The sequence below is a fragment of the Varanus komodoensis genome, unplaced genomic scaffold (assembly GCF_004798865.1).
Source record: "Varanus komodoensis strain SLA01 unplaced genomic scaffold, ASM479886v1 scaffold9, whole genome shotgun sequence".
NCBI lineage: Eukaryota > Metazoa > Chordata > Lepidosauria > Squamata > Varanidae > Varanus > Varanus komodoensis.
Genome location: NW_025336598.1, coordinates 24762792 through 24774742, shown reverse-complemented (window position 1 = coordinate 24774742; position 11951 = coordinate 24762792). Strand labels below are relative to the sequence as shown.

The 11951-nt window shown below is 39.1% G+C and overlaps 1 protein-coding gene across 1 annotated transcript in view; it reads right to left on the bottom strand.

The window, feature by feature from the left end:
* Window positions 1-274: 274 nt before the first annotated feature.
* The window catches only part of CEP135 (centrosomal protein 135), a 38054-nt gene continuing 26377 nt past the window's right edge, over window positions 275-11951 (bottom strand). The window contains exons 20-26 of the mRNA XM_044418417.1: window positions 10969-11079; window positions 7927-8112; window positions 7365-7574; window positions 4288-4490; window positions 3434-3538; window positions 2908-3039; window positions 275-2474 (exon numbers count right to left, since the gene is read on the bottom strand). Coding sequence (XP_044274352.1) covers window positions 2453-2474; window positions 2908-3039; window positions 3434-3538; window positions 4288-4490; window positions 7365-7574; window positions 7927-8112; window positions 10969-11079 — 969 coding nt within the window. The 3' untranslated portion in view covers window positions 275-2452. The remainder of the gene's footprint in view (window positions 2475-2907; window positions 3040-3433; window positions 3539-4287; window positions 4491-7364; window positions 7575-7926; window positions 8113-10968; window positions 11080-11951) is intronic.

The window sequence follows — 11951 nt, the reverse complement described above, 5'->3', positions numbered from 1 at the left end:
TAGTGAAATTCACAATGAAATGCAACTGGAAACCATGGTTTCCTCCAATGGGCTTCTGTGCTACTCATCCTCCCAACTCCTACTCTATGACCATGAGATTTGAGGTTCTTTTAAACTCTAGTTAAAGGACAAACCAAGATCATAAACCATAGTTCAGTTTCATGAGTTTGGACGAAATGGTTAAATCAAGTTTAAAATCGAGTCTTCCAATTTCCTTTTTGGAGCCATTAAAAAAGGAAAAATGAGCCTGAGCTTCATTGCATCTTGTGCACATAGCTGGAAGTGATGGTTTCATTACAGCTGAATTTGGATACTTTTAGGTTGCAGGGCTATCAAACAGAAGATATCATGCCACAGTTCGGTAGCTATTTTGGCTTTTGTTTTTTTTAAACAGACTTTCAGTAGGAGAACAAAGAGCTATGCATAGAAGACAGTGTATGAAACCCCCCTTATAAAATTCAACGAATGAGGTGCATTTCAGGGTTATGGTGCAATAAGAGTCTTATCTGAAAGCACTCTTATTTAGGAAAGTTTTAAGCTTACTTTTCTTTAAAAGTTTCCTAATTTCTTCAAGAGATTTGTTCTTTTATTCAGCATTTATGTAAAAGTGTTAATTATAAACTTGACATGTTTACTATTGCCCTGAATCTCTAACACTAAAATCAACAGAGCTTGCACTAAGTTATTATGCCGATTTGCAAGGTCCTTTTCAATATCCAAAAGAGTAACTTGTGGTTCTGCTGTAACACATGAAACAGTGATGACGACAACTTTATTGAAAAAAAAAACCTGTTTATAATTTATTTTCTCTTTTCTGTTGCCACATTCATTCTAAATGATGCAGAAGGTATAAAAATATATCATGTCAATACCTTTAAAGAAGTACTAAATGGTAATCCTTATATTTAAATTAAGTAAGATTCTTCTGCTCACACCATTATTCTAGGAATATATTTTTTTATTTATTACAGTATGTTTTAACAGTTTTCTCAGCAATAGTCTAGGCATAGTCAGATCTAGGATTTGGGTCCCCCTTCTCTGTTGCATGCCATTTCTGTTCTTCTTACACATGTCTATAAGGGAAATTGAAAAATATAACTCTTCTTCATAATTGCACATCAGTCTGCAGTGCTTTGAAAACTGAAGTTTCCTGATCTAGTCATAAGGAACAATAGTCTCTTCCCATTGTCATACTCTGTTATATCAACAAGAACATATGTTACAGCAGAAGGATATTAAGCATTAATATTTTAGAAACATTAGTATAGCAGAAATATAATTATTCCAGATATACACACTAATCTAGCATTTCATGTACATTCTGATACACAGATGGCTTTTAGTATGCACATGGAAGTCTTTGAACATTCAATCCAGAGATATCCTTCCAAAGACAAATCCATCTCCTTTAAAACACGCAGAAACAAAAAATGGGCAACTAGTACAGAGAAGCAGCTCTGTATTTTAACATACTTCTCTTCCAGGGAAAGATTGCTGATTGATGATAGATCCAAGGTGGAATTAGTAGTGTAGACTCTATTGTGGAATGTATGCTTGAACCTGCTATTGTGACATTATTATGACAAGAACTTCAAGATGATCAGTCTTCTTGAAATAAGATTCTTACTTGCTTACTTACCTAATAATTTTTCTATCTAACCTCCCTTGTTTTATGCCCTTAAAAGCTGGAGCTCAGCTGTGCCATCTCTTCAAACTTTATTTCTGAACTTTAAAAAAAAATAAATTATGTTGCCAACTCTCTTTAAGACAAACAAATACATTGCATTATTTAATACTAACATGATCATTTAGTACACATAATTTTCTTTTTAAAAATTCAAACTGATTTTTAGAATATAGGCTCAGTTCTGAAGATTAGATCAAGCATTCATTAAAAAGATAAAATTACTAATATATCCTGGTCACTGTTTGACATCTTTGTTATGGTTATTGAGCAAAGTCAGGTTAAGATGAACAATAACTTATTATATATAAATCATATCAGATTAGCAGAGTATAAACAAAGGGTAGCATCGTATAATACCACTAAGCCTCTGCTAGTCCTCCGCAAAACAGAGATACTTCCCATCTTTACCTGTTTTGACTAAACAGCAGTAGCAGCTTGCAACTCCATGTCTGATTTAAGCAAACTTGAATAAGCATAAATATCAAAATGAAGTTAACAATCCACACCACTTACTCCAACTGAAAATTTGGTCCTAATCTACAATGCCCTTCAGCATAGCTAAGAGGAAATATCTCAGTTGAACTGCAGTAACAAAATGTAGCAAGGATTGATCACGCATTAAACATTCCTACAAGATTCTGTTGCTTCAGTTTTCTATGGTGTTAATGATTTAACAATATTTTAGAGGTAGAATTCGTGTCAACGTTGACAACAAGTCCAAACATGTTAAACCTTCCATTATTGTTCTGCTGTTAAAGTAACTGATTAATCCTTGAAGCCCACATTTCTGAGAAGGAAAAAAAAAATAATTACACTGACGGAATGTCCATTTAAGACATGATAATACAGAATTATTTTCTTCAGATTCTATAGACCACACTATAGTAAATAGTATTCTTCCTAATATGTACTGGGCATTAATTTTAACTATACAAGTTTCATAAAAACCAGCACAACTCTCTACATCCAATAGGTAGAGTACTCCCAGGCACTGTAGTCAGAGGGCATAGGATGAATACCTCAGCTACCATTCCCCAAGTCAGAATGGTAAAGAGGATGCAGAGAAAGCCTCTTAATATATTCTTCTACAATCTCCTAGGAAAATGCCAAGTGCAAAACCATTCTGACATTTCAATTTTGAAAATATTAGTAAACTAGCAAACTAGTAAAATGCAAAAAAAAAAAAAAATCCCCAAAACCTAATCTATTTAATTACGTACTTGTCTGTCCGTTCTGTAAGTGCTCTCTCTGGAGAATGGGAAGGAGATCTCAATGTTGAGCTAAGTGGAGATGAGGCATGTAGAGAAGTTGTAGAGAGGCCATGCCGTCGCATCTCCTGAATGGCACGTTCCCTGTCATGTAAAAATCAGAATTGGAATTTGGGAGTATTTCCACACATTTTCTCAAACATTAAAGCAAGCTGACCACTATGCCTATATGATAAACTTAATCCCTGCATACCCTACATGATCAGGCTTTTAGCAGCCTGCCAAATGGTCAATGACCTGTCAGGAGCCTGAGTATACTGAGCAAAGAGGCATGTGTGGATGACTCTACCCACTGCACTGTTCTCTAGCTGTTCTGTCCAACTGCGCTGGAAAAGAAGGCATGCAGGGAAAGTTATCCTGAATCATTTGCAATCAACTGTATATAGTTTTATCAACAAATATTGCAAGTCTATTTGTAGTTTTCCTCTTAGATACAGGAATACAGATAATGGTATTTCTATAAAGCATATTCACTTACCGTTCAAATCGTTCTGTTGTCAGCTGTCTTTTTACAATATCATAATCAGCCTGCAGCTGTGCAAGTTTATTTCGGAGTATAGAAACTTCTCTATTAAGACTTGTGCTAAAAATAGTAGAACAAAGAAAGGTCTTAACAATTGCACATTTACAGAGGGCATCTTACAGAAACTTTTAAAAATAGCCACAAGCAATACAAGCAGATAAACAAAAATCATGAAATTATGCACCAATATGCATACATATTAATTAACGCACTCATATGCAAATATGTACAGCTGTGCAAAATGTGGATACTATTTCTTAACAGCTAGAAAAAATGCTTAAGAGATTAGTCCAGTTCAAGTATATATATTTCCCTTTTGCACTGCCTTCTTTGACTGATCCACAGTTGCATGATGATGTTACCAAATGGATAAAAAATACATGGCTATAAGAGATTGAATACCCTGATCATCAAGAGAAAATTTAGTATAGTACTGCTGCTGGCAGGCAACTTCACATATTCTGTCACCACACTATCTGACCCATATGGCACTGTGCAGAGGGAGCAAATTCATCACTACCATTAAAGGAACATATGAAATCACCCATTTCTTCCATGTTACGTTAGTCAAGGTATTTGAGCTTTGGATGCAGGGTTAGCAGAACTAGGATTCCAGACAAAAGAAATTAGGCTTAACGGCTTCTCACTATGTTTATGTGTAAGTATGCACTAAACAGAAATGCTGGATTTTATCAGGTGAAAAGACTTGTACATTGAAGTTTTATTAAAAAGAAATTAGACATATCTGCATTCAGTAACAACAGCTGAAACAAAATGTTAAAAATGTAGTTTTATGCTTTAAAACATACAGTTTACTTTCTGAGAGTGTTAACTTGTCTTTGAGTAGCTGTATTTCTGATTCTTTCTCATGGGTTATCAAATGATTCTGAAAATCTTTGTCTCTGCTAGTAGCCAACAATGTTTCCAGGTTTTGTATTGTAAGTCGTTCACTGGATAGTTGCTTTTTTAAAAGTTCTGCCTCTGCTTTTGCTTCTTCCAATTCTGACATAATCTAGGAACATAAAAATAATTCATTCCAATTAGCAGCCTCATAGTAAGTATTACATATTAAACGTCTTATTTATAGAAAAAGAAATCAAATGCATAGCTACAAGGTGAGGGATACCTGGTTCAACAACACTACACATAAGAAGGATCTTGGAACTATTGTAGATCACAAGCAGCATAGGAGTCAATAATTTGATTTGGCTGCAAAAAAGGCTAATGCTATTTTGGGCCGCATTAATAGAAGTATCATTTTCAAATCACATGAAGTACAAGTTCCCCTCTACTCAGAACTGGTTAGGTATTATCTTGGGTACTATGTCCAGTTCTGGGCATAACAGTTTAAGATGCTGGAAAGGGTTCTGAGCAGGGTAACAAAGATGATCAGGTGACTGGAAACAAAGCCCTATTATTATCACTATATTAATGTATACTATTATTATTATTTTACATTTCCATATGATGTTTGGCTGCTGCTTAAGGGCATCAACCTGTGTGCCAGCTGATTATGAAGGTGCAGCCAGAGTGGCCCCACCTCATCTCCACCTCCACAAATGCAACTACTCCCCTTTCTTCCTCTCCTCGGCACCAGAGTTCTCACTACTTGACATGCGGGGGCGGGGGGGGGGTACTGCAGTGACAGGCAGTGGGGGCAGCAGAAGCTGTGCCACTGTGCGGTAGGCACAGCAGCACAGGCGATGCCAAGGAAAGACTGAAAGAACTGGCCATGTTTAGCCTTGAGAAGAGAAGAGTGAACCTAGATATAATAGCATTCTTCAAGTGCTTGAAAGGTTGTCACCCAGAAGAGCCAGGATCTATTCTTGATCGATACAAGAGCAGATAATGTGAAATAATGGACTCAAGTTACAAGAAGCCATATTCCAACTGAGTATCAGGAAAAACCTCCTATTAGCGCAGTACAACAATGGAACCAGTGGCCTAAGGTTCTCCCATGCCAGACATATTCAAGATGCAGGTGGACATTGCTTTAACTTGGATGGTTTAGGGATGCTTTTGCTTGGTGTCTGGCATTGACTGGGTGGAGTGTGGACACAATGGTCTTACTGCTACCTTCCAACTCTAGTATTGTGATTCTATAATTGGCTTGAAACTTAAGAACTTGAGGTCATTCACAGAAAGAGTTGTGGGTCTCATTTGACTCCTCGCAATCCCTTGATATGGGATTTTAAGTGAATGGTTACTATGGAAGGAGGAGGACTGCCAAAAATTGGGTTTGGATCCAAACCTAAAGGAAGATTTCCAGGAAACACACTTAGCTTTTGAGGGAAGGCGTGAACAGGAAGCTTTCTATCCATAGAAGTCCTATTCACAAACTTTCTATCTTTAAGTTATATTCTGTAAGAAAAATCCTTTTGAAAACTTAACTTAGAATGCAAGCTGTTGGGTATTACGTTAAATTTTTATATTGACTTTGCAAAGCATTTTAGGGAGAAAATTGCTCAGATTTGTCACGAGCTGGACTCCACTAGTGACCCAGAGGCTTCTGGGGAGATACCAATGTCGCAGTCTGGTCCAAAATTGATGGATGAGTTTCAGTTACTGCGGCCTGATGATGTGGACAAGGTGCTGGGACAAGTACATCCCACCACCTGCCTAATGGACTTTTGCCCATCTTGGCTAATTAACAACGCCAAACACGGGATAGGGACCTGGATCTTGGAAGTGGTTTACGCCTCTCTGAGGGATGGCTGGGTACCTGCCCCTTTAAAGGAGGCGGTAGTCCGGCCAGTCCTGAAGAAGGCATCCCTGGATCCAGAGATGGCCATTAATTATAGACCAGTGGCCAATAGCCCGTTTTTGGGCAAGGTGTTGGAGCAGGTGGTGGCAGGACAACTCCAAGCACTCTTGGATGAAAATGATTATCTGGACCCATTTCGGTTCGGCTTCAGACCCGGGTACGGTACTGAATCTGCCTTGGTCGCCCTGTATGATGACCTGTGCAGGAAGAGAGACAGGGAGAGTGCGTCGTTCTCCTGGACCTCTATAGCGTTCAATACCATTGACCATGGTATCCTTCTGGATAGGCTAGCAGGATTGGGAGTAGGAGGCACTGCTTTGCAGTAGTTCCGCTCCTATCTCAATGGCTGATTCCAGAAGGTGGTGCTGGGGGACTATGGCTCTGCGCCATGGCAGTTATGACATGGAGTACCACAGAGATCCATTTTGTCCCCTTTGCTATTTAACAACGTGCTCTACGTGGGGCTGCCCTTGAAGACTGTCTGGGTACTTCAGTTGGTTCAAAATAGAGCTGCCAGGCTGCTGACGGGACTGGGCGTTATGTTCACATGACTCCAGTTCTCCGTCAGCTTCACTGGCTTCCCATTGAAGTCCGGGCCCAATTCAAGGTGTTGGTTATTACCTATAAAGCCCTCAACAGCTTGGGTCCTGGTTACCTAAAGGAGCGCTTACATCCATACGTGCCCTCCCGCCCCTTGAGATCAGCGGGGGAGGCCGTTCTCCAGGAACCCTCCGTGAAGGACATTAGGGGGGTAAGTACCCGGAGGAGGGCTTTCTCTGCGGTGGTGCCCAATCTATGGAATGCGCTCCCCAGAGAGGTCCACCTGGCGCCGTCATTATTTGCTTTTCAGCACCAGGCCAAGACCTTTTTATTTAAACATCATTTTAATTGTTAACATTATTTATTGATTTTATATCTTTGGCCAGAACATCTCCAATTATATTGTTTTATATGGTTAATGTGTATTTATTGTTGTGAGCCGCCCCGAGGCTTCGGTGAATGGGGCAGCATAGAAGCTTGCTAAATAAATAAATAAATAAATAATTGGTATTACGTTCCATTATTTCACTTAAATGTAAAATTTATTTAGATGCATTAAGAATGAAGTTCTTTCTCTCTTACCCTTTCTAATTCCAGAGATTTGGAAGTTAACTGACGTGAGAGAAGGTCTTTCCCAGATTCCAGTTTAACACACATTTCTCTAACAGAAGTAACATCAACAATGACTGAAGACTTTTCTTCTTTTTCTTGCCTGAGACTTTCCTCCAGTTTGGCCATATTTTTTGCCATTGAAGAGATCTGTGATTCATAAGCTTGGTGTGCAATGATATGCTAAGTAAAAGACAAAAGCCACTCTATTGATACATGCATACGTGCAAAGATCCTTCTCACCAGACTAACAAATTCAGTTTCCCATACTCATCTATTTAAAAACAAACAAGAAAATCCCCGGTAACTTGAATAATTTTTTTCTTTTCAAAATACACTTACAACCATTTGCAAGAATTAACTGGGCAAGAACGGAAACAGATCTGAAATTAGTTTTCCCTTGTGCACATACTAATGATTAATTAACATCACTTGATCCTTGTAGCAATCTCCAATTATGCCAAGGCATTAGATTAAAAAAGCACAGTATTTAAGTGGACCAGGCAGCAAAATTTAGCTATCACTGATAAATTACCTCTTGAATTTCTTTTTCCAGCAGTTCCACTCTCTCCCTAAGATGTCTTCGCTCAGTATCAACAGAAAGGAGCTCCAGTCGTACAGAACTGCTTTGTCCCTCAGCTTGATGGGCCTTTACTTCCCAGTCCTCAGCCTGGCTATGGAGCATCTGAAACTTCTCTAACAGCTCCTTGTTTTCTCTTTCCTGATTCAAATTGAAACAGCCAAGCACTGAGCAATGAATCACTGTATCAAATATCTTCTATCCACCAGTCATTTGACCCTTTTTATTACTACAAGTCAAATAAGTAAACAAGTTCACTACACACATTTTCCACACCATACACATCTCATCTCCTTTAAAAAAAACCAAACACTGACACAAAAAATCAAAATAGATGAATGTACCTCCACCTTTCTTATACTCAGGTTGAGTCCCTGAGTTGAGATTTCAAAACATTTAAAGCAGAAGTTATTTTAATTAACTCACAAAAATACTAATTATTGTACACAATGGGCAGGTTTGGACAAAGTTTTAAATCAGCCACCCTGGGCTTGGGGTCCCTAGCTGTGCCCAACTAACAACTGGACACAGACAGGTCCTGAGGCGATACTTCTCTTTCTTCCCCATCAGTTCTCTCAGCAGTATCCTAGGTGACAGCATGGGAATACTGAAGGAAACAGTGATGAAGGCTCACAAAACAGGGCATTTTTGGCAGTTGTCATATGCTTTCCAGTCTCATGCTCCTGCTGATGCTGACAGAGCAGGCTTGCTCATAATCAATCCCAGTCTTCCAGTATCAGCAGGGGTGTAGGGTGGGGAATCTGGAAAAAAGGTAACATAAGTTGCCTCATTCTAGGCTTCCAAATGTAAGGCTGCCCTTCCCAATACTCAGCAGCAGTGCCACTCCACTGATCAGCACCAGTGTGGAAGCAACTAAACAGTGGTAAGCAGCTTCCTAAGCAGAGCTGGGAGGGCACATCCTTCTGTGTGTCAATGTCATGCACAGTGATAATGGTTAGAAAAAACTTCCCTCGGACCTACCCTACACTTTTCATGGCTGCAAGACCCATGCACACCACAACAAACAAGGACAGTACCTTTGACTGGGTTTCCACCCAGCTAACTCCCACCCCACAGCTGCCGGCATAATAGTGACTCTGTGTATGGGGTGGCCAGCAGGGGTGGGGGGAGCACATTTAGCTAGGTCCCCCCAGGAAACAGCATGGCTAAATGAGCCACTCCTGCTTGCAGTTGACATAGTGCCTGCAGGCAGCACACCAGCCAGGAGCAGTTCAGTAAACCAGTGTCTGCCACATGCACTTTTCCAAGCCCTGAGTGGGCCTTGGAAAGGCAGGTGAGGACAGGCATCATAGGCACTACTGCTGGCCCTATGCAGCACTGCAGATGGGGTGGAAATATGAAGAAGGAAACACTTCTTTTCTCCCACACTGGCCAATGAAATGTCAAAATGATTGCCCTGCATGACTTGGGGAAGAAGAGGTAATTCTGAGCACCAAACAGCTCATGCCACTTGGGCACTGTGTTGACTGTCATCACCTAGAGTCCTGTGGCTAGGTCAACAACCCTTCTTTGCCAATAGAGTGCTGGACTGGGGACAGGATAGATTTGGATTCTAGTCCTTACTCAGCAATGAAGCTCACTAGCTGACTTTGGACCAGTCACTTTCCCTCAACCTAACCTACCTCAAAGGTTTGGTGTGAGAATGGTATGGATCTATGTATGCTACCTTGGGTTCCTCACAAGAGGGAAAAAGGGTGGGATGTAAAGCAGCACTGGTAATAACAATACAGGTTTCTTAAACCTCAGTACAAACCATGGCTAGTTGAAGTGGTTTAAATGCTGCTTGAGGGTGACTTAACATGTCATGTGAGCTAGTCAGTGATTCTTTAAAAATCAATACAGCAGACTAACATAAAGAGCTAAGTAGGGTAAAATAAAGCTCTTTCAACATGTGTATCTGTACCATTCACATACACTGGTCCATGAGTGGCAGGACCTACCCCAAAGGGTAAACCAAGGTGAAGTGATTTAGAAGAAAGTGGAGGCATTCAGTTCAGGATGAATTTTCTGTCAGCAAAGGAAAAAAGTAGGATAGAATGCTAATAAGTAAATAGACTTTAGTTATAAAGCCTCTGTCCTGATCAGGAAAAACACTGATGGTGACAGTTCATGCAGTAACAAATAACAAGCTTGAAATAGTTGGGGAAAAATATGATTTAAAATTGTAAATAGATTCCACAAGCAAATTAAATAAATCCATGATCTGCATGTTACATGAAAGACATTGTATTGTCCAACAGTGAAATGTATGCAGAATTAGAGATTGGCTTTAGAATTTGGAGTCCTGAAGATGGGCATAATCCAACCATTTATATGACACCTACACTCACAAGGCTACATTCCATGTTCTCATCTGTAACCATAATGATGTATCTCATCTCTGAAAGGAAACAGGATGGTATTGGCTAGATCAGTGCTTAATAAATGGGCTGTGCTACTGAAAATGCCCCTGTGCTTTCTGTCTAGGAAGTACCTGGAAGTTGCTTCTACATTAAAAGCTCTATTCAGAACTGAAATTGTTTTCCATCAATACACCTTAACCTCCTTTCTGGCAGCCTTTCTTACCTCTGCAGCACTCCACTTGTATACTAAGACTGTACTGGATCATGCTCAATCAGTTTAATTTAAAAAACAAACAAACCAGTTTTTATCATCTCTCAGGTTTTGAAGTTTGATTTATAAAATATGTGGGCAACACCTGCTGAATTTCAGAGGCCAGAGGAACTTATCAGTATGCCAAATAATTTAGGAATGTCTGGCTTCAGTGCCCAATGTAAGTATTTGTCCCTCCCACTGGATAGCCAAAGAATTGAAGAAAATGAGTATACTCTTGCATGAATCCCATAGTTTACACAGGTTTCAGTTTTATGCAGAATTTCAGTTAATGTAGTGCCGAGTATACACGACTCTATTTATGAAATTAAAACATGGTACATTTGTTTCATAAAGTATTCATATTAGTTTGTATTTCCTCACCTTTGAGGCCATTAAACTTTCAAACCTGGAGACTTCCGTTATGTAATTATGCACTCTAATTTTCATGTCTTCTTTTTCACGTAAAGCTATTTCCAATTCAGTTGAGATTGCCTGTTTAGATTACACATAGTGTTAGGTAGCATAATATATACAAATATAAGAGGCCTAGCTCACCTATGTCTGGGCTGGATAACCTCAGGTGCATGCTCACATGCCCAAGTATTTCAGCATAACAAAAACCAAAAACCACCCTGCAGAGATTTAGATGTCAGGGAAATGGCTACTCCTGATTTCTGATACAAGTATTTTATATCTACAGGTGTTCAGCGAAGACACTGGTTGTCTACCTTAAGGGGCACTAGGCCAATAGTACATACTTTAACTTTTCTCTTTGTACATTTACTCAACAGCTATTTTAACATTTCATACATTTTTGCAACTGAATGTCTAAAGCGGCAAAACCCAAATTTGGTAGGAATATTCATTAGTCTTTTGCTATGTAATGGAAAAAGCAATTGGTTCTGAGTTCTAATGCAACTGCAAAAGTTACTTAAACAGAAAAGTAGAGAGATGATTTATAAAAACTCAAAATGTTCATCTAGATTTACAAGGCTTCTTCCTATCCGATGACTGTAGACAGTATTAGAATAATGTACATGTAGACTTGTCATTTTACACAATATAATTTACTAGGTTATTGTGACTGTTTTTATGAAATTCTGTGCATTCTCTACTGACACAGCAATTGAAGTCAAACATTTGAAAAAAGATAATTCTATAGTCAACACAATTTAAGAAACCTAAGAGCAGACACACTTGAGAACAAGCTTGATATGTGAATAAATACTTGGTAGCAGCAGTGGTACCACATTACCATTTTCATGGCAACTGAATATGTTTGCAAAGAATATGAACAATCTAATACACAGGTCAGACAAAACTATGCATGCTCTTAAAATGTAAAGGCTCTTCAGTGTCACTTT